The sequence below is a fragment of the Danio aesculapii genome, chromosome 2, assembly GCF_903798145.1.
Source record: "Danio aesculapii chromosome 2, fDanAes4.1, whole genome shotgun sequence".
Classification (NCBI taxonomy): Eukaryota; Metazoa; Chordata; class Actinopteri; order Cypriniformes; family Danionidae; genus Danio; species Danio aesculapii.
The window spans coordinates 5392243-5420084 of NC_079436.1; the positions used below are offsets into that span (position 1 = coordinate 5392243).

Here is a 27842-nt window from a genome sequence, read left to right on the forward strand (position 1 = left end):
CAAACACAGCTAAGAAAAACTTCTCTTTCTCCTCTCCTTTACTTTTTGGCAGGGACACACAAATATAAATGTATAAACTTACTAAATGAGGTGAATACACTAATAACAAAGCAGCTCTATTCATGTGTGCTCTGATTATGTCAGAGAGCATCAATATGCAGCAAAAATACGCATCCATGATTCCTCAGTACTAATGCTGCCTTTCTACATTAAATAGTATAATAAAACATTGGTGATATTTCGATATTAGTGTCCATGTGTTTATTGACACCATAAATGGTGGGCAGTATAAATAAAGGAACGAAACAGGTCTTATTTATGACGTAGCCTGCTTCATAATGCTCATTAATGGGTCAATTCTTATTCAAGCTTGAATGAGAAGCGATTTGTGTAGGATAACATGTGTTTGAGGGGATAAAAAGTATACTTGACTCTCAAAAATGGAAAAATAAATGGCAAACTATCAAACAAATTCTCTAATAACGGAATATTCTGCCTGGACCCCTACAGTATTTGCCTATCTCGACTGGTTTGAAATGTTCACTAATAGCCAATTGCGGGTCATTGCAAAAAGTGTTGATTTTCATTTGATTGGTGTACAGTTAGGGCTGGGCCGATAAACGATATTATATCGAATCGCGATAAAATTTATGTCAATAACAATAAGCTTTGGACTTTTTTGCTCTATATTGATCTAAGTCAAGTCAAGTCAAGGTTTATTTATAAAGCGCTTTTTAAAAACAACAAGTGCTTACCAAAGTGCTGTACACACATACACCATTTAAAACAAAGGACAAATTCAACAGACACATGACTCTCATATGGTATTAAAAGCCAAAGAGTAAAAATGGATTTTAAGACTTGATTTAAAAACAGAAAGGGTTGCAGCCTGCCTAACGTAGGGAGGCAAATTATTCCAAAGTTTGGGGGCCACCACTGCAAAGGCACGGTCCCCCCTGGTTTTTAACCTTGCGCGTGGAACAGCCAAAACTAGCTGATCAGTACATCTAAGTACCCTTCATGGAGTGTACAATTGGATTAATGAGGACAAGTATCTTGGTGCTAGTCCATTTAGGCATTTAAACACCAAAACTAGAATCTTAAAATGGATCCTAAACTGTACAGGAAGCCAATGAAGAGAAGCCAGTATAGGTGTAATGTGGTCGCGTTTGCGTGTCCCCGTCAGCAAACGTGCAGCAGCATTTTGCACCCTCTGCAGACGAGTAATGGAGGTATGGCTAATACCCACATAGAGACCCACATCTAAGAGCCAATCACACAGCAGAAATGTGCAACAATGGGAATCTAAAAGTGTGTTGATATTAGAGATATTTTGCCGGCCGAAAATATGCTGTTCCATTTAACGGACCCTCTAATTTTCATGGCTTCAGTCACTGTTGGGGTACTCTTTTTAAATCTGGAAGCATTAATAACTTCTATCGATATATATATATCGTTATCGTTCAATATGGAAATTAATTATCGAGACTGCATTTTTGCCATTTCGCCCAGCCCTATGTACAGTGGTCCCTCGCCATAACAGGGTTCACTTTTCATGACTTTTTTAATGCAATTTGATATGCTTTTTTTTACGGCGCATTATGTTCTGCGTCCAGATTAGTGCATTGTATGTGATGTCCTGATTGGCTGTAGACCACTGTCAATCAATCTCCTCCTTGCCTTGTCTTTACAGTACAGAATGCGTTCAGCTTGCAAATTTACAGAAGTCTTTGATCGCTAGCGGTGTGATTCTGAAGTGCTGTACTGTGTGTTTGCAAGTTTTCTCGCCAAACAAAACCCACAATGTCGATTAAACATTCTGCACCATCAAAGGCACCCAGCACCCTAAATGCAGAGGAAGATGCTAACGTTGCACAAAAAGTTAGACTAGCTAGACATGCTGAAGGAAGGGAGATGTTACGGGGCTGTAGAGCTTCATTACGGAATAAATGAATCTTCTCAAACCAATGTTTGGGCTGGAAAACAAGCGTTGATCTTTAGTTCCATCCTAGAATACTGGACTTACTTTTCTATGACAGCTTGAACTTTGAGAGTGTTTAAATGAGAGAGAAAAGTGTGAAAATGTTAATGTCTCTCTGAGAAAAGATGTCAAAGTGTGTAGTGAGGGGTTTTACAGCCTTAAAACATCTGTATTAATTTGTAAAAAAAATCCTACTTTGCGGATTTTGCCTATTGCGGGTTCTTTTTAGAACGTAACTCCTGCGAATACCAAGGGACCACTGTATATGAAACTCTGGATGAGACCTCTTGTGTATGTCGTATATTCAGACATTACAATAATTGAGATCTTAAAGTGTGGCATAAGGATCATACTCATACGGTCTGTATGTTTTTCTCACAATCATTGACAGTTAACCATCTTCCTGATGTATTCGTTAAAGGAGAAAAGCTCAGCGTTGTCTCTGATTTTAAATATTTAGGTCTAATTTTAGATTCACAATTGATATTCCAAAAGCATGCCAAGAAGGTCATTCAAATTATTACATTTAATCTGGCCAACTTCAGGCATATACGACCTTACTTGACTAATGAAGCAGCAAAACTTTTTATGCACTCCATGATTTTTTCTCATATTACATATTGTCTTACTAGTTGGTCACACGCAAGTAAAACGGTTTTAAAATCAATTGAATCACTTTATAAACAGGCACTTAAAGTATTTGATCAGAAGCCTATTAGGTATCATCATTGTAATATAATACAAAAACATTATTTATTGAGCTTTGATAATATGAAATATTTGGCTGATGCTTGTTTGATTTTTAAGATTTTAAATGGATATGCTCCACCCCCATTATGTGAGTTTGTAACACACAAGAACAATAATGGTCAAGCAACACGATCTGTTACCAGGGGAGACCAGTGCTGTGCAGTTCAGACGTACAACTTTTGCACAATCAGTCTTCTCAGTTAGAGCCAGTCATTTTTGGAACACACTTCCCATTGAGTTAAGGGGTGTTACAAATTATTCAACTTTTAAATATAAGTTAAAGAAATGGCTTAAAGCAAATCAAGTTTGTAATCATGTGTAATTCTTCTGTCTAACATTTTAAGAAATTCTTATTACATGTTTTATACTGTTGTCATTTGTAATTTTACTGTTTCTGTATGTGTGATCATGTGTTTTTGATTTTAGGTTGCCTTTTAAAATCTGGCAGGGGGCAACAGATGAAAATTAGCCCCCGTGGCTAACTCTGGCTTATTTACAGTCTCACTGTTTATTAATGAGCATTGTCCCTGTTAAATTAATAAATTACAAATTACTGAGTTACCATGATAAAACTGCACAACATGACCCTGGATTTATTTGAGTTTAAAAGATGGAATAAAAAATACTTTTAGTCATGAACAATTTAGCAATTAAGCTAAGGTTCAGATCGTTACGTTTATTTAAAAAGCCAAATACTACACTAATGGTGTTCATCAGTGTCAAATAAAGAACTGCAGTCAGCGCAAATCAGAGTTTACAATGAAATTTGAGTCTGCTGAAAGCTTGTATTGTCTGGAGTGCATGCGATGCTTTCAAAGCTAACAGATACAGTATAGCAAAGACAAGTCCAAATCTGATTTTATGGGGGTCATAAGGACATTCTGAACCATGGTCCACTTTTATTTAGCAGGACCCACTATTTTGTTTGTTTCAGCAGTTTCCACGACACTATTCGTGCCACGCTGCCTTTTTTCCACTCAGAGCTGTGGGTCCATATGGACAAACAGCTGATCTGCAGAAACTGCTGCCACCTCGAATCAGTCCATTAGAAAATTTAACTCGTAGTTTTCTTTTTACTAGGGCCAATTTTGACAGAAAAGATCAATAATTACATGAGAGTGTGTGTGTTTCTGTGCAAGTATCTTAGCTGATTTAAAAATGCTAAAAATTGCTTTGTTTTGTTTTTTTGGGTTAATTATTGCGATATCCCGATTGCAACAGAGAAATACTGGGAAATCGCTGTAGACTGATGGCATTTCATGCCGTTTAGTCTTATAATCTTAAAATGTGAGCAAAATCACCTGTTTTGTCATCATTTTTGACATTACGCTAGAGAATCATTCAAACACTAGCTCTAAAGTAACATTTGTGAAGCAGCAATAGTTTCTGTTGTTCAGACTGTCAGCTGCAGATGTGAATGAATGGCGGAAGTAGCTCCTAATACAAAAGGATTTGAGACACTCTCCATGTTTGATTTTCTTTTTTATATACACGATTATGCCGTCAAACTGGTCTCTCAGTTATCACACTCGTAGCAGTGCAATATGGCTGTATATTGTCACTTGTGGGGCACTAAAGCATTTGGCCTGCGGCCTCAGGCCAACAAATGCCTACCACCAGTGCCGATATACAACCATATCGCACTGCTACGAGTGTGATATTGCTCATATTTACATACAATTTCACCAGATGACTTGAATAGATCTATTCGAAAATAATAGATTTTTAGATTGGTATGACTTCCAAATATAATAAATGTAATGTTATTAGTTTATAATGAAACACTAATAAACAAATTACAATACATATACAATAGAGCAAATATAAAAGGTGCAATAAACAGTGCTTTATGAATTTCAGGGTGGACAAATCATATGAAATATAAAATAACACTGCAAAGACTTTACTATTCAAATAATTCGATAATATTAAAGTTACAAATTTCTTGTCCCTGAAGGCTTTAAACACTATGTGTGTGTATATGCTTAGCTAAGAATAATTTCACCGTAAACAGTTCAGAGATTACATGTACTGAGTTTTGAGGGGGGTGGCAAGGTGGCTCAGTGGTTAGCACTGTCGCCTCACAGCAAAAAGGTCACTGGTTCGAGTCCCAGCTGGATCATTTGGCATTTCTGTGTGGAGTTTGCATGTTCTCCCCGTGTTGGCGTGGGTGCTCCGGTTTCCCTCACAGTCCAAAGACATGCGCTATAGGTGAATTGGGTAAACTATATTGGCCATAGTGTATGAGTGTGTGAATGCGACAGTGTATGGGTGTTTCCCAGTGCTGGATTGCGGCTGAAAGGGCATCTGCTGCATAAAACATATGTCAGAATAGTTGGCGATTCATTTAGCTTTGGCGACTCCTGATAAATAAGAGACTAAGCCGAAGGAAAATTAATGAATAGATGATATTAAAATGATAAAGTGACATGATAAAGTTTGCCGCTTTAACAATTAGTTTTGAATTAATTTCCTTGTTGTCAAATGGTTTAAACCCACTTTAACTCTTACTTGCCTTAAAAACATATTCAATTAAAAATCTCACAAAATTATTAGGATTAAACTTCACAATAACTCCATGAAATGTGGTTCCTGGTTAATTATAATCCTAACTTGACATTGCAGATCCTGTGACTTGCAGATTCGCACATTGCGATTAGTGTTGTTACGATACTGGAACTTCAGTACCAATTGGTACAGAAATTTTAAAAACGTTTATTTACACTGTCGCGGCCCATAAGGAATTTTTTTTGTGCGATTTATTGTCGCAGAAATTGTTGCGATAAGTGATATTTTGGGATCATTTTATGCCACTGATTATACAATGATTGTATAACAGCTTAATAATGCAAATAGCCATAAACACTACTTAGCATTCTTAAGGTTATTTACATGTTATAAAGGTAAAAGTCCTATTATATATACACTATTAAATGTCCTATTAGGTAAATGACCAGTTATAACCTTTGACAGCGGCGAGGTAGAACGTAAATGTCACTGTAAAATAGCTTTATTGTTATTTGTGAATTTGTAAATATATATCAAAAATTATTGAGCTCATCTCTAAGTATTGAACGAGAAGCGATATATTGATTATTGTGACAGACCTTTTCCCGCTAACATCTAAGTGCTGTTGAGCGTGTTCTTAAACACAGCTGATTTGTTTACGGCTCAACATTCATTCATTTTCTTTTCGGCTTAGTTCATTTATTAATCAGGGGTCGCCACAGTGGAATGAACCGCAAACTTATCCAGCACATGCTTTACGCAGTGGATACCCTTCCAGCTGCAACCCATCACTGGGAACGGCTCAACATAAATGACTATATTTTACAGAAATAGAAATTACAGTCATTTCTGTAAGGCACGTGAACACAATGGCAAATCAGCAGTTGGTGAGGAAATTCAGTATCGTACACTAAACAGTGCTGAAACTATATACTGTGCAGCCCTACTGTACATTTTACAGATTTTTTTTTTGTTTTTACAGTGTAGTTTTTGTTGCGAAGCTCTTTGGCACTTCTGAATATATTAAGCCTGTAGACTTCAAATATATCTGAAGACGATGTAAAACCCACATGGAGATCTGTGTGCTTTTAACTCCAAGCCCCACATGCCCTGAGGCTGGCACAGACCAGAGGAGACATGACCGCTCATGCATGCAGAAAACATGCAGTCACTCCACATCTTCTGCGACGCCTCGGAGCAGGCTCTCTGAGTGAAGAGCGGGGTGTCAGGGGTTAGGGGGAAAAAAGAGGAGGGACGGAAAAGCGAGAACTCCTTGACAATTCCCCACACAGGGACTCAAAGCCTGCTCTCCGGTGCAGAAATGGCCTCATCTGCAACATTTCTGACAACAGAAGCTCATAGCTTATTCATGGTTTACTTGGAAATGTCATTTGTGTGTTCTATATTTAGGGATCATAAATGTGCGTGTATATGCTTAGCTAAGAATAATTTCACCATAAACAGTTTGGGAAATTTTGAGGCTATAAAAACTGTTGTGGCTTACTTACTGTATACTCTGAAGGCCAGTCACACTTTACAAAGTCATCAAAGGTACAGTGATTTAAATCATGTTTTATTATGCTCCTTTTTACAAGGTGTAAAGTCTGTAGTGTTTCTAAAATGTGTCTATAAAGTTTTGGTTAAAAACTCCCATTCGATTATTATCCACATGCTGCAAATGTAAATATTTGGGGGTCAAAGGGAATTTTATAAACATTATTTAAAGTCCATAAACCAAAGCTGCGTCCAAAATCGCATACTGCTATACTATGTAGTACGCTAATATCAAGTAGTATGAGTAGTATCGAGTAGTATGTCCGAATTCCTAGAATTCAAAAAACAGTATGCGAAAAGTAGCCGGATGACCTACTACTTCTGACGAGATTCTTCAGTGCGCTTCGGATGGACGCTACGATATTCCATAATGCACCGCGAATTAATTCATGAATGGGAATGAAGCAACGCAACTGACGTGGGTAGGTCACGTAATGATGATAAAATGGCAAAATGTACAACCGAGTTCCATTCATACTGCTGACATTCCTACTGTATAGAACGTACTTTTCTAACGTCTGAGTAGTACGTTTAAATTCAAATGCAGTACCAACTGAGTAGTAGGTGATTCGTATGCAGCACATGACTCCTATTGTGTGCTTGAAGCATCCTCGTTTATAGTTGACACTATGCAGCTGAGCGATTCCAGCAGTTATGTATTAATATACAGAGTGGTTTTACTGTCTTTTCTTTACTTAAGTGTACCACTTACTACTTCTCGAAGTGCAGCTGGATTACATGGAGTTAGAAAAGATCTTTTAATCCTAGTTTCTTTGCAAATCGAATCAAATGGAAAACCCAATGCTATCTCCCGGCAATTCGTAACTTTTTTTGATATACAGTAAACAGCACTGAAACAGAGCAGGAAAGATGCTGTTGTCATCTGTCTTTCTTCATTTTAATCAGCACAATAATAAGCCATTCAGCATTTTAAGTTCAATCATCTATGAACAAACATAAAATATAATGGCATGAAGTAAATATTCATAAAGTAAATAGAAAATGGCTTAAAGTAAATATAAAAACAAATATTCATTGGATTTACTACATTTAAGGTATAAGTAGCTGCAAACAATTTATAAGGGCTGAATTTAAACAAACAAATTAACGAGCATTATAAATTGAATTTGTTTGTTTAAATTCAGTCTATATAAACTGTTTGCAACCACTTATACCTTAAACTAATTTTGTAAATCCAATGAATCATGCTTACTGAAATTGATCAAATAATCCATGGACCCGTAAGATTCCACGGAGAGACAAAGAAACTGCATATTTATATATAGAAGTGTTATGACATCACACCATTGCTAATATGATAAGTAATTTGGACAGCATACGCCTTAAGCGGGTGGTATTAGTTGTATCTGGTTGTACAAGGAAATACAAAGAATGAAGACACAGAGCTTTAAAAAATGAAGATTCTACAGTGCTCAGCATAATTGAGTACACCCCATTTTGAAAATGATTATTTTTATCCATTTCTTGGTTAATATAGGCAATGTAATATGGTGTATTTAAACAAAACAGATTTATTAAACAGATATATTTATTAAAATAATATTTTAGCCACCAAACATATTTAGAAATTGAAATGCAATTCAATTCAAGCAAAATCTTGCATAAAAAATTATAACCTACAAAAATTTTAACTAAATATTTAATTTTTTTTGTCTTCTCTTGATTCTTCCACTTTTTAAATAACATCTAAATTTAGGTGTGTTAGTTTTTGGACCGTTTTCGTAAGTTATTTTGTTAGATAAGCTCCAGATTGGCTTCAGCACTGACTTATCTAATGTATATGTACAAATATAATATTGTAAAGCTTCCTATTAAAACGTGCATTTAAAAGAGAGATTTGTGAGGGGTGTGCTTATATATGCTGAGCACTGTATAATTGTATATTTATCAAGATATAATGGGGGGAAAAAAAACGGTCTCTCACTTAAGACATTAACAAAGATAAAAAAAAATAGATTAAAAACACAGGTAACAAATGGTAAAACAGGATAACGAGAGACTGAATGTGCAAAAGCAATATGCTTTTCATTCAACTGCAAATATTAAAACGTTCACTAATAATTGACTAACACGAACATTTTAAATGTTTTTTCCCTAATTGTGAATACTTCAATTGTTGGGTAAAACAATCACAAAACCTACCAGTTGATTTTACACATAGAAGCAATTAAACCAGCAACAATGTGTTAAGTGTTATTTGAAGTTCTAGTAGTTTATGTTAAGTTTTTTTACCATTTTTCCTTGAATTTCTTTTCCCCTTTAGCCCATATACAGTATATGATGTTAAAAACTGTAGTAAAAATAATGCATACATGTTTGTATCAGAATTACTATTCCAATTAATAAAAAGAATGTTCTAGTTTAATAATAATAAAACTATTACAATAATAATACAATTTACAATAAATTAAAAATACAATACCACTGCACATGTCATTCTCTTCTCAACTTATTACATGCACAGATATTCACTTTTTCTGAACAAGGAGCTTTTAACAGTGCTTCAAGTTCAAAATATTTGGGGTTTCCAAACAAGACGAAGTACAATAAAATACTGGCATGCGTATGTATGTATGTATGTATGTATATATATATATATATATATATATATATATATATATATATATATATATATATATATATATATATATATATATATATATATATATATATATATATATAGTAATTACATCAATAACATTAGTCTTTATGCTCAACAATAATACGATATATATATATATATATACGATATATACAACAAATATACGATATATATATATACATACAGTAATTACATCAATAACATTAGTCTTTATGCTCAATAATAATACGAACTATTAATAAACAAAGCATTACAAGCTCGCTCCTCAGTGAATACCTAAATTGTTAGTAAAAATAAACATAAAATCTACCAGTTGATTTTACACATAGAAGCAATTAAACCAGCAACAATGTGTTGTGTTAGAAGTCCTAACTAGTCTTTTGTATTTAGTTTTTTCCACAGTTTCCCCTGAATTTCTTTTCCCCTTTACCCTGTATACAGTATATGACGATAACTGTAGTAAAAAAATAATGCATATACATGTTTGTATCAGAATTATTGTGCCAATTAATAAAAAGAATGCTCTAGTTAGTCTAACAGTTAGGCCACAATAATAATATAATACTAAAAACATTTATTAATAGTAATAGTATATATAAATTACATTTATTATATTAATAGTAGTAGTAATATAAACAACAATTATACAATGAACAATAACAATATCAATACTATATCACTGCACATGTCATTCTCTTCTTAACTTATTACATGCACAGATATTCACTTTGTTTGAACAAGGAGCTTTAACAGTGCTTCAAGTTCAGAATAGTTGGGGTTTCCAAACAAGACGAAGTAAGATAAAATACTGACGTGAGTAAGTATATATATATATATATATATATATATATATATATATATATATATATATATATATATATATATATATATATATATATATATATACATATATATATAGTAATATACAATATACATTATACATTACTTCAATAACATTAGTCTTCTTGCTCCTTTTTGGTTAACAATAAATCGAAATATTACACCAATAAAGCATTACAAGTACTTGCTGCCCAGTCTGCTTACCTTGGTGGTAACAATACAAATGCAGTCCATCCTCTGAAAGCGGACCGAGACCTCGCGCTTCTCAGCATCTCATTGCGCAAACTATTCGACTTTAACGAGAATCACGCTGAAGCCGAATATAAGCGCTACTCCTCAAGAACAGAGAGCAAAATAAGAGCAGCCCACGTGCTTGTATTTGCTAGCCATGTTGACTGTCGGGAGAGAGAGAGAAAGTCGCGAGAGAGAGAAAGTGCGTGTGTGTGTGTGTGTGTGTGTGTGTGAGAGAGAGAGAGAGAGAGAGAGAGAGAGAGAGAGAGAGAGAGAGAGAGAGAGAGAGAGAGAGAGAGAGAGAGAGAGAGAGAGAGAGAGAGAGAGCGCTCAAAGCCGGTATCGATGTGACCATATCGTTAAAAATATTCCATAAACAATACTTATCGAATTATTTATACATTTACATCAAGTGTATCCAAATGTATCCTCAGTTTACAGAGAGCAAAACACGCGCCATTACGTTCGCGCTTCTTCACGCGAACACAGATGTGCTGCGTCCCAATTCGCACGCTTATACTACGCCCTAAAAGTATATACTTTTTTCGTGAAGTAAAGGCGTATACTTTTGAGTGTGTAACAGAATAGTGTGCAAGCTTTGAGACAAACTACTTCCTCTTTAACTGATGTTATGTTGCTTAGTTATGATCGCTGTTAATCAAATCATTCACATTTCTGTCATATTTAATTTCCTAGTTTATAGGAGAAGCAGCAGCAGGTTAATCTGCCATTCGTGAGTCTTTCATGCAGAGAAATCTCCTCAGGTCTTTGGATAATTATGTATTAAGACGTTAATATCAAAACACAAAAAGTTTATTGTTGCTGTAGATGAAATATAACAGAGAAAATGTGATTTAAATATTTTCCAGTTGGCTTGACATTAATTAACAGCAATACAATCATCTTTACCAAACCTCTCTACTTGAAGGTTGGTCTTGAGTGTCTATAATGTTTGTAGTTTATTTACACCTTTTACCTGCTTTTGTAGTTCTAATCGAATTCATGTCCAATAGCAATGTATACTGTGGGCAATATCAGCGGTTAGAGTCTTTATTTTACTTTATTTTACTCCTTATGCTCTGAGGAGTGTCATTCATATTTTTTCAGGTGCACTAGGTCAAAAGACAATCGCATGTGACATTTTGTTTTCGATTGGCAGGATGATGTAGGCTTATAGTTATAATAATATTTATACAATGTAGTTATAATGATATATTTACATGATCAAATTAGTGTGCAACTTAAGCAAAACTGATACTAAAATTGTTTTAATTTTGGTTTTGTAGTTCGGGCCTAAATAAATATTTGTTGCCGTTTTTAATTGTTTAAGTTCATTTGATTGACTATATAAAAATCAGTGGATACCATCGATGCATTCATTGGGTAAAATTGCTATTTTTTATTGTCATTCAATGTGTTTTTGGTCATTATCAATGCACTATTACTTTAATTGAGCGTGAGCAGCGCGGCAAAAATAGACCCATCGTCGAAACTATCGCAGCACTGCTGCTTCAGTGACGCTCACACCTTGCGCAGATGCGCTGCTTCTTCATGCGGTATGAAAGCTCTTATTTGTTAACATGGACGCCGAAAAAAAAAAAAACACGCTCTGCTCACACTTGCGGTGTGAAACAGGCTTTTAGGTGCCAATCAAAACGTGCCTTTTGCATTGAGAGGTGCCTTTTTTGAATGATTTCCTTTTTGAATGATTGAACGGCCTCGCATTTTTTACATTGCTTGCAGATGAAAAAAGTTAACTCTGAACAGAAAAAGCGTTGCGTCAGTCGCGTCAGAGCAGAGACAGTGTTTCCGTTGATGTGTGTTTGTGTTGTCAAGGCGACTACGAAGAATTGAGAGACTAGTTGTTACTGTTTTGAGTTGTATGACTGTAAGCTGTATGACTCACAAATCTTGATATATATATATATATATATATATATATATATATATATATATATATATATATAAAATAAATATAAATAAATATATATATATATATATATAAATAAATAAATATATATATATATATATATATATATATATATATATATATAAAAATAAAAATAAATAAATATATATATATATATATATATATATATATATATATATAAATATATATATAAATAAATATATATAAATAAATATATATATAAATAAATATATATAAATAAATATATATATAAATAAATATATATAAATAAATATATATATAAATAAATATATATATAAAACCGATAAAAGTGTCTGTTATACCGTTATACCGTATGTATATATATGTGTGTATATGTGTAATTTATATATATATATATATATATATATATATATATATATATATCAGTTTTAAAAACTTTGGCTTTTCCAAACTGCAGTAAACCTTGAAACCGGTTATCATCTTATGCCTAGCCAGAACAAATGCAATTATATGGCGACTCTTCAAAATAATCAAAACTTCATCAATTTACTTGAACTTGCTAATAATTGTCAGCAAATCAAAATACCATGTTCCATGCAATATTAATTCACTGACAACTAAGTTTTCCACATCCTGTAAAAAGACTGACGGCTTTGAAAGTGAGAGAGAAATCCAGACACCCCACAGAGAAAGTGTTCTGGCAGATTTCAAGCCTGTTCCCAGCTGATGCAGCCCCGCCATCAGTCTCCTCGCACACATTTTAACACTGCAGAGACGGTGTAAAAGCAGCCTTTATATAGCTCATACTGTAGATTGCCCTGAAATGCAGTGTAAGAATAAATATTTGATGTGCCCAGTGATTAGCCCTTCCCTTCAAAGGAAGAAGCTTCTGTACTAGTGCATGCTGCAGTTGCAAAAAGAGGGTTGGATCAAAGGGATCAAAATTAACACTATGTTATAAACATCTACTACACGGTTTCCAATAAAATAGTGCTAATGGTGGTGTGCTCATATTCAAGTCAGAACTTAGCTAGGGGAAACACAAAGCACTTCAAAGTCTTAACATTTTTTGGAGATATTTTAGCATCCAAAGTATTTTTGCTCAGTGCCTCTGCCATTATGATGTGCTTAGGTTAAATGTTACATAATATACAGAAGCCAAAAGGCATACACAAAGAAAAAGTGCAGTCTTTAGTGTATTGTCGCATTGTTATAACATTGCAAGATAAGATATTTACAAAAGAAAACCACTGTCAAATGATTTGCTCAAGTTGTGTACTGTATGTGCAAAGTCTGATGTGTTTTAGCATATACACCGCACTCTATTCAGAGGCTTGATCAAATATAGGGGAAACGACGGCATTATGAATTGATCATGATTGCAAGTTCACTAAAAGCTGGCTGGAATTATTAGATAAATAAAACTATTTATTTTTTAACATGAATATTTAATAATATAAATTCTTGTAATACTCTCATTGCTATAAACAGTAATTTATAGGCCGGTTTCCTTTTAGTAAAGAAGTATTGGATTTAAAGGTGTTCATTTTAACTTTTTATGCATCAAATATGCATAAAAAGGTCAAGTATAAAAGTATACTTTATTTAGTAAGTATACTAATATTAATGTACTAGTAGTGTACTTAAAATGTTCTTCCAGAAGCCCATAAAAATAAACGTTAATATTTAGCTTGTACGGTTGTTCAGTTCAAATAATTGTTCAGTTTTTTACTGCTGTTATTAAAAGAAACAAATTTACACCATGACTCCTTGTGTCGGTGTCAGTCTGAACAGCCGCACCCCCAATCCCCCAGCCCACCCCAACACTGTAAACCTAGGGGAAACACTGTATGCATATGTATGCATATGTATGTATGTATGTATGTATGTATGTATGTATGTATGTATGTATGTATGTATATATGTATGTATATATATATAAATTACCACCACAAAATTTTTTTATCACATTTTTAAATCACAAAAAAAAATAATCTGGTTTATGATTTCCCAAAAGAGAAAAACAAACAAGGAGAAAGTTGTTTTATAAACCCCCTGGGGACCATATATTTAGCTGATAAATAAGACATGAGGTAAAATTCACATACTATGCACAATATAAAATAATTTACTGCTAAATAAAAAATAAAACTTAATACAGCATATAGGTAAAGTATTTAAACATCAATACACAGACATTTTCACAATTACATTAAATGCTTGAACATTTTTTTTTTTTTTTTTTTTTTTTGCATTTATTTTTAACAACTAAATTATAAATATTTCCTACAACGCTCATCACATTTAGAGTTAAATAATTTTTTGGGAATTAAATGTAATGCAAAAGTTTGTTACAGACTGAATCCAAACGTTTAAAACAAAATTGTGAAAATGCCACAAACAGACCGGCCACCGAAACTTAGCATCCCCACTGTGACCCGACAGGAGAGCTTAAATGAATGTAGCGCAATGACACGAGTCCCTCTATTCCTGGAGCAAAAACCTCATCGATGAGGTTTTGAGAACAAGGCAGGAGAAAATGAGCGGCCCAGACATGCGGCCATGGGGGATGCCCAAACCCACCAGACGCGTGCCGGATCATACTTACTTGGTCCAGATCACTGGAGGAAGATTTGGCTTTAGCAAGCACATGAAGTATTTCATTTAGGAGGGGAGAATCCTGGATGAGGCAGTTTTATTAACACAGGAAGAAACAAGAGGGAAAAGAGAAAGGACATTGAAATACACAGCAGAGGTGTGAGTCAGTTTCTTAACAATCACCTACATTCCTCTAGTATGAAGTTTCAAAGCTTGAAAAGAGACAACTAATATTTTGCTTGTATGTGACAAAATATTAGAACGCACTGTCATTCAGAGTTGATGACAAATGAGAATTATGCTGAAGATGCATTAACCGACAGATCAATGGAAGAGATTTTGTCAGGTTCTGAAATCTGTACAGGTCTGTTTTTGTAATATAAAGTTGTACAAGTTTGTATTGTGTCCTAAAAACATGTAACGTGCTGGCTATTTGGATGTCCGCACAGTTGACTTAACTTTGTTTAGTTGCTGCAGTTTTGTTTCGTACAGAATAGCGGTGTTGAGACACCTTTACGATTATATAGCCATGATTAATTAAAGCGCGGTTAATAGTTAAATTGCTTGATCATTGCATACCAATTGTGCATTTATGAACTGCGTTTTGATTTGTGAATTTACGAATTGTGCATTGAATTTACGAATTGGATTTGTGCATTTATGAATCGTGTTTTTAATTTACGAATTGTGCATTGAATTTACGAATTGGATTTGTGCATTTATGAATCGTGTTTTTAATTTACGAATTGTACAGTGTTTTGTCTGTTTATGAACTGAGAGAATTTCACATTCTGACACAAATCCAATTCGTAAATTAAAAACACAATATGTGAATTTACAAGAAAAACAATTTCCCCCAAATTAATTGAATGTGTACATTTATGAATGTTTGTGTTTTGAATTAACGCATTACGAATTAGCGATTTTTCAATTTATGAATTGAATATGTCTATTTGCGAATTGTGTTTTGTGTAATTACTAATTGTGTTTTGTGTAATTACAAATTGTGTTTTGTGTAATTACAAATTCTGTTTTGTGTAATTACGAATTCTGTTTTGTGTAGTTTTGAATTGTGTTTTGTGTAATTACGAATTGTGTTTTGTGTAATTACGAATAGTTTTTTGTGTAATTACGAATTGTGTTTTGTGTAATTACGAATTGTGTTTTGTGTAATTACGAATTGTGTTTTGTGTAATTACGAATAGTTTTTTGTGTAATTACGAATTGTGTTTTGTGTAATTACGAATTGTGTTTTGTGTAATTACGAATTGTGTTTTGTGTAATTACTAATTGTGTTTTGTGTAATTACAAATTGTGTTTTGTGTAATTACGAATTCTGTTTTGTGTAGTTACGAATTGTGTTTTGTGTAATTACGAATTGTGTTTTTTTGTGTAATTACGAATAGTTTTTTGTGTAATTACGAATTGTGTTTTGTGTAATTACGAATTGTGTTTTGTGTAATTACGAATTGTGTTTTGTGTAATTATGAATTGTGTTTTGTGCAATTATGAATTACGTTTTGTGTAATTATGAATTATGTTTTTTGTAATTATGAATTGTGTTTTGAATTTACAAATTAAATTTCATAAATGTGAATTGTGTATGAATTTTATTTTGTATTATTTTTATCTGGCTCTATATTAGAGAAACGTATTGTCTAACATATTATATATAAACATTGTTTCATATTCTGGCACAATATATGTTCATATTCTGAATTTTGATATCACTATCACTGTGAAAATGCGCCAACATTTCTTTCTCTGTGTACTTTTCTCTGTGTACGCTTTATTGCACACTGCATTTCGCTCCATATAAATTGACAAATCCACTAGAGGGTGCTGTGTACAGTTTTGCAAATCCAAAATATGTAATTCAGGGTACAATTTGGTATACGTTTCAGAAGCACGTCCTTCTTGTACACGTCCACGAGAAGGAGGGGATTGTCGTACAGATCACCCAGCGAACCACTGACCTACCCTCTTCCCTAAATCCAACATTGTTTTCTAAAGCAACCGAAAGAGAAAAGTACTCTGCGACCAGTTTTACCTTGATTTTGCATTGCTTTTTGTCTCTTGAAACTTAACACGCCATATAGAGATATGGTATATCTGGCAAAATTCGATTACAAATGGAGTTGTTTTGTGGTGTTTACTTACACCATGACTTAGTGTTGTGCATGAAAACAATATTTTAAGTCCCCGTAAATATCATTAGTGTGAAAAGGAACAAAAGTTGCTGGTGTCATACTGCCCTGTAGACTTCAATTTACCTAGAAACTGCAGTCAAACATATGTTTATGTAGGTTTATGCTGTTTTACAAAAACGTAGGCTGAAAAACCTACTTCGTTGAATCTGGTGTTCAAGGAAGGTCCTTTTCTGAAATATGCTAATGTCTGGCTTCAGTGCCGTTTTATTTGAAACAGACACAATAATTTGTTCTTTAATAAACATTGATGTTAAGTTTGTCTACACACTGGCACGTGATGTTGCAACGTAGTGTTCTTCCAAAAATTGATGGTCAAGCTACGGTACTACCAAACACACACACACACACTACACTACACCAACAGTTCACTCAAGTCCAACTGTCTGACTATTGTCATGGTTTGAAACACTTCAGATAGTGTTCAAACAACACACTTAGCAACCTCACTATTGCTATTAAAAGCATCCATTTCTCAGGAATCTGAGAACAAAAGGCACATTTATTTTCTCATGATCCACTTAGTTTGTTCATAACTGTGTCACATGTCGAAACATGTTGAGTAAACCTGAATAGACAAACAATGTCAAACTGGATTCGGGATTTGTCACACCTGTAACAACTGATATAAGATAGGGTTATGCAATATTTTGTTTCAGCATTGACACTGCAAAGTGTGCATCCACAATAGTTACATTGCCAGAAATCTATTTGGGATTATAGTTGATCCAATGCAATCTCACAGCGATTAGTAACATTTTGAATTAGCGACTAATCTGTCCACTTTAGTATGGCTTGCTCTTACCACAAATGAGAGGTAGGGTTAGGGGGCAAACTTCCCTTTACGAATGATTTTCATATGAATGAAATCGTATTAATTTATATGAATTAGTTAGATATCTGACAATATATAAAATAGTTACTTTCCTCGTGAGATTGGGCTGGTTGTAATCTGTGGAATCATTGCGAAGTTTACCTGCAAGGGTTTTAAAGTGGACCTTTTACGCAAAAATCACTTTTTTGAGGGGTTTAAACACAGTTGTGTGGTGACAGTGTGTGAATATATCAAGCCTTTAATAATTTAATAGTATTTTATTTCTATTGTTTATAATCGGACTTGATAAAAACAGTCTGCAGAAACACTTTGACACTCTCCCTTTGTATGAGTCATCAGAGACTCGCCCCGCCCATTAGTGGTGATCTCTCCCTCATTAGCATACTGTAGACAGCCCTGAGCGAGAAGCAGTGGTTTTGAATCTGCTGCTATGCTGACACACAGGCATTTTTAGCTCTGCCCACTTCTGAAAAATATTTCATTTAAAACGACAGTCACCAAAATGGCACAATCAGGATTAAAGCCTAAAAGGGGCAGTTTCAAAGAGTTATAAAACATTATTTGTGGGGTATTTTGAGCTGAAACTTCAGATACACACTCTAGGGACATTAGAGACTTATTTTACATCTTGCAAAAAAGTGCATAATGGGTCTCCTTTAAGGCTTGTGACTGGCATTAAGCATTAAAGCAATTCAAGCAAGCAACCATTCAGGCACAATAAATTATAACGCTTGTAGCTTTAACAAAGATTTGTATTTAACTATTTAAACGATAAAGTCTGACAGTGTTATTTTACATTTAATCATTCACTTTCTTCACCTGAATACTGTTAGACTGTACGCACTGTTTATTTCATTTTGTATTTTGCTCTGTTGTATTCATCTACGCTTGTAATTAGCTTCTTATATTATAAGATACCTCCCCTACAAAACCATCTCAATTAGAATAAAAATAAACACTTCTATTTTCGAAATAGAGCTAAAAGACAACTAGTTAAACTGTATTCATATTGCAAATATAAATATCATAAAATATCATAGAGTTTTTTTCAATATCATTCAGCCCTACAATAAGATCCATTCAAACATTTGTAACAGTGGCTAATTAGCAAAGTGCTATGCAGGCATTTAGCCTCCTCGTTAGAGCAACCGAGCCCCATGCAAAGAATCACCAGACCCCAGCTCAGACCGGGTTGGGTGCAGTAGGACCGGTCGGTTATACATGGGGGCTCGTCCGGGAGTGAGGTTTAGGGGGATGAGTGTAACAGTGGCCAGCTAGCGAAGTGCTATGCAGGCATGTAGCCTCCTTGTTAGGGCAACCCACCCCATGCAAAGAATCACGGGACCCCAGCTCAGACCGGGTTGGGTGCAGTAGGACCGGTCGGGTACACATGGGGGCTCGTCCGGGATGGGAGTGAGGTTTAGGGGGATGAGTGTAACGGTGGCCAGCTAGCGAAGTGCTACGCAGGCATGTAGCCTCCTTGTTAGGGCAACCCACACCATGCAAAGAATTGCCGGTTCGATCCCAGCTCAGACCAGGTTGGGTGCAGTAGGACCGGTGAGTTACATGAGGGGGCTCGTCTGGGATGGGAGTGAGCTTTAGGGTGAGTGTAACAAAAGGCCAACTAGCAAAGTGCTATATAGGTAAACGTCACTCCTTTGACCTCAAAAGGTGCTCTAGCAAATATGGTCTTTAGCCTCCTTGTTAGAGGAACCGAATCCCATGCAAAGAATCGTCGGTTTGATGCCAGCTCAGACGGGGTTGGGTGCAGGACCAAAAAGAAACATGGATTGAACAGTTTTTTCTTTGTTTATTATTATATTATGATGTTTATATAAATTATGATATACATAATAAGAGAATCCTGCCATTACAAATAGACGATTGAACCATTTTGATGTAAAGTCCTCAAATTATTATATTATGATATATATATAATATTATTATATTATGATGTTTATATAAATTATAATATACATAAGATAATCCTGCCATTACAAATAGACGATTGAATCATTTGGATATAAAGTCCTCAAATCCTAAGTTTTGCTAAAAAGATATTTTCATGCATATTTTCTAAAAACATGCAATTAAATTACATATAAAAATGAACACTTAATATGTTCTCCACTCACTTATCGTGCCAAATTTAGTTTCTTTCAAAATTATCTGTTCTATATGCATGTATATTCCTACCCTGCAGACAAAATGTATTTTCACTACTTGTTAAGCTAATTTCCTAATAACTAAAATTCTATCCTAACTTATCTATCATGTTGTGCTTTTACGAGGTCATTTAGAGATCGACCATTGCTTTCAGGACATTCTGCATGAGTTCTGTTTCTCTGTGCCAGAGAAAGAGAACATCTGCTACTGAAGTATTCAAGTGCACAAACAGCATGCAGAAAGACTACAGTTAAAGCCATGGAGCATAAAATCTCCTCCATCTTGCATTTCTTTTCAGTGCAAACACACACAACTAGAGAGTCTGAAATAATCTTTCAGAATTCAGGTGAGAGTTTAAGCCTGAACTAAAAATTATTATGATAATTGGTTAGTTATCTATCAACTGTTTCTTTGAATAACTGGATAAATCTAAAGTAGATTTATTCAAAAGTACCAATTTAAAAAACGTTTTATATATAAGGTTGTCAAGCAATTCATTTGTAATCTGATTAAAGATTGATTATGTAGGATAGACACCTAATGGTTAAACTAGGTATTGCAGTCCAAATTCAAAATACAGAATTTTTTTTTAACCGACTATGGGGTCAAATTCACATATCGTGGATGAAAAATTAATAAGCGTAAATTTGAAAAATTGACCTTGCGTGCAAAATAGAAAACGTAGAATAAGAAACAATGAGGTCGCGTACCAAAAGATAATGGCCATGAATCAAAAATGAAAACGCGTTAAGACAAAATCAGTTTTTCTACTCATAATTGAATATTTTGTGTGCTTGCGGTATTTTCCCCCCTTCGCTCTTGTTCCCACATTCTGTGCTTGCGTTACCAAAAGATGCAATTCAGGTATAATTTAAATGACGGACGGGCTTTAGCGTCATCATTGGTCCTCTAGTCAAAATTGACAGTTGCTCCCCATGCCCAGTTGAATGGAATATACTCATTTATAATATACACATGACTAATTATTTCAGACACCCAAACACTGCAGTGCTTTGTAATTTTCTCCACTAATAAAATTTGTATCAGAGTGACAGTTTGTCATCCTCTGAAAGAACGGAAGATGGTCACCTAGTAATCTACGAACCACCACCCCCGGGCGGCAGTAAAATTGTCAAGCGCTGACCGGTCCGCGGGGATAAAAAGGTTGGAGACCACTGCCCCAGCCAATCAGACGAAGGGGGAGTTGATGTCACTTTAATACAACTCGTGGCTTTCCAGAAGTTTCAGATAATATAGACACCTGTCAATGATCGCAGGGGATTCACATAAATATTATATATATATATATATATATATATATATATATACACATACATACATACATACATACATACATACATATATATATACATACATATATATATATATACATATACATATATATATATACATATACATATATATATACATATACATATATATATACATATATATATATATATATATACATATATATATACATATATATATATATATATATATATATATATATATATATATATATATATATATATATATATATATATATATATACATACATATATATATATATATACACATATACTGAAACTTCAGTAAACATTTATACTTTTAAAAGTTATGATTTACATGCAATGTCAATTTTTTATTATTTTTCTATCTGCAACACTTTTTGGGAATTTGATCTCTTACCTGACCCTCTGACAATAACTTGATGCAAACGCAGGTTGCCAGATTGACATCACAAACAAAAACGAGTGCGCCTGACAATAGAGCCTTACAATGTTAGCTGCTCAGCTAATGCTAACATTTGTAATATTTATATTAATATAAATTTTTATAACTCTAAAATCTGCAGTGTTTTCTGCTAAGGCAGCTTGGGGTGGCGAAATATAATTGGGTAAACTGGCAGTGGGCTGGTTATAGAGGCCAAAACAAAGACAGACATTCCGACACCTTTCCAAAGGAGAATAACTGACTTTAACATTGTTTTTCAGAAAAAGCATGTTTCTTAAATATCTGCTAGCATATTATAGTGTTTATATGTTTTAGGAGAGTCAAAAATGTACATACAGCAGTTTTAGACAGATTAATTCCATGAAGTGATGATTAAATCGAAAATTAAATGCATTTTAAATTTGGTAGAAAATTACGCCAAAATTATAGTTTAATATAAATAATAAATTTAGGAAAAAATAATCAATCATTATGCAAAGGTTTTTTTATTATTTGGTTTAATTAAACAATATTTTTTAAAGCAATTACTGCCAGTAGGAGGCGCTAAATCTATAACGAGTTAGTCATTGAGTCATTCATTTATTACATACGTCCAAAGATGATTAATTCAGAATGAAGTCAGAAACAACTGTCTTTATGAATGGCCCATTGAATCATGGGTTTACCAGCAAAGCTGATATATTAAATCTAAACTGTAATTCATTGTATTTCCAATAACTAGTTAAATGTATTAATTGGGGTGGCACGGTGGCTCAGTGGTTAGCACTGTCACCTCACAACAAGAAGGTCGCTGGTTTGATGTTGGTGTGGGTTTCCCCCACAGTCCAAAGACACGTGCTATAGGTCAATTGGATGAATTAAATTGACCATAGCGTATCAGTGTTTGAATGTGAGAGTGTATGGGTTTTTCCCAGCGGGTTGCGGCTCGAAAGCCATCCGCTGTGTAAAACATATGCTTGATAAGTTGGCGGTTCATTCCGCTGTGGTGACCCCTGATAAATAGGGAACTAAGCCGAAGGGAAATGAATGAATAAATTAACTGACACATAGGCCTGTTGTGATAGTCAAAATATCAACTTATTGTTCAACAGATATTGAATAGATAATGAGAGAGCTTCAGTAGTGAATTCATTCAGCAAGATTCCACCAAACCTGGCTTCTCACACTTAAGTTAATCAATAATGAAGTGTGACAATGATTATTTTCTATGAGGAGCTTTATTAGCTTTAATAAGGCTGTTCTCAGAGTACACTAATAATAGAGCTGATATACGGGAATGTCCTGAGAAAACGGGACATCTGGTCACTCTACAGGACTCTATCCACCCCTAGCCCATGGCATCACTGAGCTGAAGATTTGAGCCATTAAACACACAAAAAGATCCTGCCCTAGAAGGTAAACAAGTTAATGTTCCACATGACAAAGCTGTATAGTAACTTACACAATATACTCTGGTGTTTTTGAAATGTAAGTGTCTTGAATTAATCAGTTGTGGTTATTCTATAGCTGCTGTGGTAAAAGAGCAACTATAGCAATACAAGCAAAATGGTATATTATGCCACACAGTTTGATGTAGTGAAATCATAAGTATACTACGGTATTTCTGTTTATCAGTATCGGCTTGGTAAGTGTGACTTTCGTGCGAAGCAGCTTCCGGGTCCAATCGCTCTATCAAATGGTATGGGCAGACTCAACAAACAGTAATAATAAACGTTTACAAAGCGCTGTAATACATTCAAAAATCATGGTCGCTATATATATATACTGATATATATATATATATATATATATATATATATATATATATATATATATATATATATATATATATATATATATATATATATATATATATATATATATCCAGGGTTCTTGCACCCTTTTAAAAGTAAAATTTGATGCTTTTAAAGACCTTTTTAAGACCTCAACAAATATAATTTAAGACCCAAAAGTGTCATAATTTCTTTAGAATAGGCTACTCAATTTAATGTCCTCGTTAGATTTAAATGAATTGTCATCGTCACAGTATGGATAACCCACAGTACCTGCCTTTTGGGTGTCTGGCGGTGAAATGAAACTGTTATAGCTGACTGTGAGGTGGCGTCTGAACTAGAGCTGTAATCGGGCCATAAAAGTTAAGCCTAATACGGCCCAAGCTTGACAAGTATTGATTGACAGCTTTTAAATAGCCTGAATGCCTTTATAGGAAGTTAAATAAAAGGAAAAAAGTCCTCTGTAACATCTTAGCAGCACTGTAAACAGGCCTGGGTACATACACTTAGCCTTTAAATTGGCCAACACACCAATAAAAAGAAGTCTTTCTTAACAAATTCAATTAAAATAAATGATAAATGATGACTGATATTTGGCAATAATGGAATTAAGGTAAAGGCTCTGTGGGATTTGTTTAGCTACTTCTCTTTACAACCTGCATTAAGGTGATGGTGAAGCTGAATAATAAAATATTGATGCCAAAATTAGCCAATGTACTCTGTCTACATTATGATTTTATGGTTTAATTTTAATATTTAGTTATAATTTGAAAATGTACAAACAGCCGCTTTACGGTAAATTTAAGACAATTTAAGACCTTAATTTCCTGGATTTAAATTTAAGACATTTTAAGACTTTTTAAGGACTCGAAGGAACCCTGAAATCAATGCCTAATATCCGATAGCCAGAGAGTGATTCATTTATAGAAATTTTAAAAATTTAGTATTTGTGATGCAGCAAGTCCGGAGACTGTTGTGAACACCATGATTTTATATAAATTCACTTTAATGTGTGATAGGACTAAAAAGTGGCAATAAACAAATATTTTCTCAATATAAATGAGTAGCGGCTTGGACCCGGAAACAGTAATCCATATGTCACAGATATGTCACGACTTAACAAGTGAATACAACAGTTAAAACTACAGTATGGTGTAGCATTCAATACAGTGTTGTTCATATACAGAACATTTTAATACAGTATGGTTCAAATACCACTACATTAGTATTCACTATAAATTACTGTAGTATTTTTACAGGTGGACTAACAATCAAAAATATGACCTTCTGTGAGAGAGTTTGATAAGCAGGTCACTTTGTTTTGTTTTTGCTACCTTGTACTGTTTTCTTAAGATTTATTATTATTTATTAATAATATGCGTGAAATGTACTGTATATCATGTTCTGATTTCAATGGTTTAATATTCTTCTTTAAGATAAAATATTAAGAATATATCTGTATGGGAATTTGTTTTCGTCGCAGTTTATGTGCATCTTTTCTTATCGAATAAAAAGTTTATCCTACTCAGTTATGCGTATTAGGCATGGGCCGGTATAAGATTCTGACGGTATAATAACCTTGGATAAAAATATCACGGTTTCACAGTATAACGGTACTGTGATCACTGCTTTAAAATATATTCTTTTTAAATGTCCGGGTAAAAAACAAAAACTTTTCCCCTTTGAAAACAATATATTCTATTTTTTGAAAGATTTATGAAATTTTGGAGCAGTAAACACATCAGGCTTTATAATTCAAATGAATCATTGCCTTCTGCTGTCTTTATTTGTTTCAAAAACACAGCTTTCTTTACTATTTAAAATGGCATCTTTGCATTTTTTCTGCTGGAGATACTGTTGCCCTAAAAAACTAAAAAAAAAAAATAAATAAATCTTACACATACCTTAGAAACGGTATAGCAGAAAATTTTAGCGGTTTTAAAACCTTAACTTTTCCAAACCGCGGTATACCTTGAAAAACGGTTATCGTCCCATACCTAATGCGTATACATTTTTTTTGCGCATTTTCTAAATGTATGCGCATCTTGGCGTTTTCGTTTTTGCGCATATCTAAAAACGAAAACGCCAAGATGCGCATACATTTAGAAAATGCGCCAAAAAAATGTATACGCATTGAGCATAAAAATAGGTGGATGGAAACATAGCTAATGTCAACAATCAACCAGTCCTGAAATTACTCAATCATCCACAGTAATAACGATCTAATCAGAATCAGAATCAGAATCAGTTTTATTGCCAAGTGTGCTTCACACACACAAGGAAATTGTTTTGGCTACAGAAGCTTCCAGTGTACATAAAGTGACAATTGACAACACAAAATAAATATGAAAAAAAAAAAATAATTATAATAATGATAAACATTAAACAGATGCGGTTAGTGAAGAAACCTGGACGTTGAGTTGTATGTACAGATTGTTATAAATATACAGGTTATAAGGTGCTGTGTACAAATGCGAATGTAGAAAGTATTGCATTGTATATTGATATAAGGTGCTGTGTACAAGTGCGTATGAGAAAGTATTGCGCATATTTATTGCACAGTAGGGGAATATTTAACTGTTCATAAGGTAGACAGCCTGAGGAAAGAAACTTTTCCTGTGTCTGGCTGTTTTTGTGCTAATCTATCAGTTGCTCTATCCATTAATCAACAAAATCTGCCAAGTAAACCTGTGCATAAGAAGTGGCGCAATGGACGATGGCATCGTCGACGTAGGCAGCGGTGAATTAATTATTTATGAATAATTAACTAATGACGAATTAATTATTTGTAGCCTACCGTTTCAACTACCTGACACGCAAGTTCTTTTTTTACCCATGAGTAATCAAATCTAAAAATAAATAAATAAAGATAAGCTACACACAAATTACCACCTGTCAATCACTTTTCCGCGAGACTCTGGCATGAATAGGCAGAGTGATCTGTGTCGTTATAATGGCGTCGACAAACTTGGTTGGTAAAGAAGGTGCACAACCAACAGCAACCAACCAACAGTCTCTGAGGTGTTCGCTAAAATTACAAGCGTGAAAGTGAAAGATTGAAGCAGTGTACTGACGCTGTGACACGTTACCTAATAGATTTAAAAGACCGAAGAGCCGTTAAGATGCTAGGTGAAACGTCAGTGTGGATGCCATTTTAAAACTAAGACGTATTAGTGTAAACAGGGCCGTGTGTAGTTTTCGTGAGCAGGTTGCTGCTGCGACGGGGGCTGAGTGGAGGAGCGTCATGTCTATAGGCCATCAGCGATGGACAATGGCATCATCTATCGACCCAACCCTAATTAACACACAAAGCTTAGATTAAGCATTTGTCTTCCTCTGCCTATAAACGGCACATCGCTTTTAGTATAGTAGTTTGTATCGCATGAACACTGTAAAATATGCTGAGTTCCACACAATCCCTTCATGTCATCTTAATGCAACTCGATTAAGTGAACTCAATGTTTTTTTAACAATTTTAAGTTGATTGTGGGCGGCGTGGTGACTCATTGGTTAGTACTGTCGCCTCAAAGCAAGAAGGTCGCTGGTTCGAGTCCCAGCTGGGCCAGTTGGCATTATTGTGTGGAGTTTGCATGTTCTCCCCATGTTGGCGTGGGTTTCCTCTGGGTGCTCCGGTTTCCCCCACAGCCCAAAGACATGCGATATAGGTGAATTGGAAGAACATGACCATAGTGTATGAGTGTGTGAATGTAAGAGTGTATGTGTGATTCCAAGAATTGGCGGTTCATTCCGCTGTGGTGACCCCTGATAAATAAGGGACTAAGCCGAAGGAAAATGAGTGAATGAATGAAATTTCCTCACTGTGTTTTATGATTGTAATGGGTTATGATTACTCAAATGGTGTGACAGAACACACACACATGCTAGGTATCCTTTCCCATTCAGAACAGTTACAAATAAAGCTGAAGAGCAAAACGGCCCTAGCAAGCTTAATATGTATATAGGCATCTATCCGTATGTTTAATTCACCACAGGTCAAGCTTGGTTGTATTGTATTTGTAACAGTCATATTTTAGCATGAGTTGAATACAAAAGAAACATCCAATATCATTTTAGCCTGTGAGATGATAAAAGCATGACACTGAATGACATACAAGGTTTAAAACAGCA

The 27842-nt window shown here is 34.3% G+C and overlaps 1 protein-coding gene across 15 annotated transcripts in view; it reads right to left on the minus strand.

The window, feature by feature from the left end:
- The window catches only part of dlg1b (discs large MAGUK scaffold protein 1b), a 185212-nt gene that overhangs the window by 125911 nt on the left and 31459 nt on the right, over positions 1-27842 (minus strand). For 8 of the 15 annotated variants that reach the window (XM_056471362.1, XM_056471342.1, XM_056471318.1 and 5 more), the window contains exon 4: positions 15008-15079. The exons of 6 other annotated variants lie outside the window; for them this stretch is intronic. In XM_056471362.1, the coding sequence (XP_056327337.1) occupies positions 15008-15079 (72 nt within the window). Of the gene's footprint in view, positions 1-10460; positions 10649-15007; positions 15080-27842 lie in introns of those variants that run through there. One more of the 15 variants, XM_056471433.1, reaches the window with a different exon arrangement.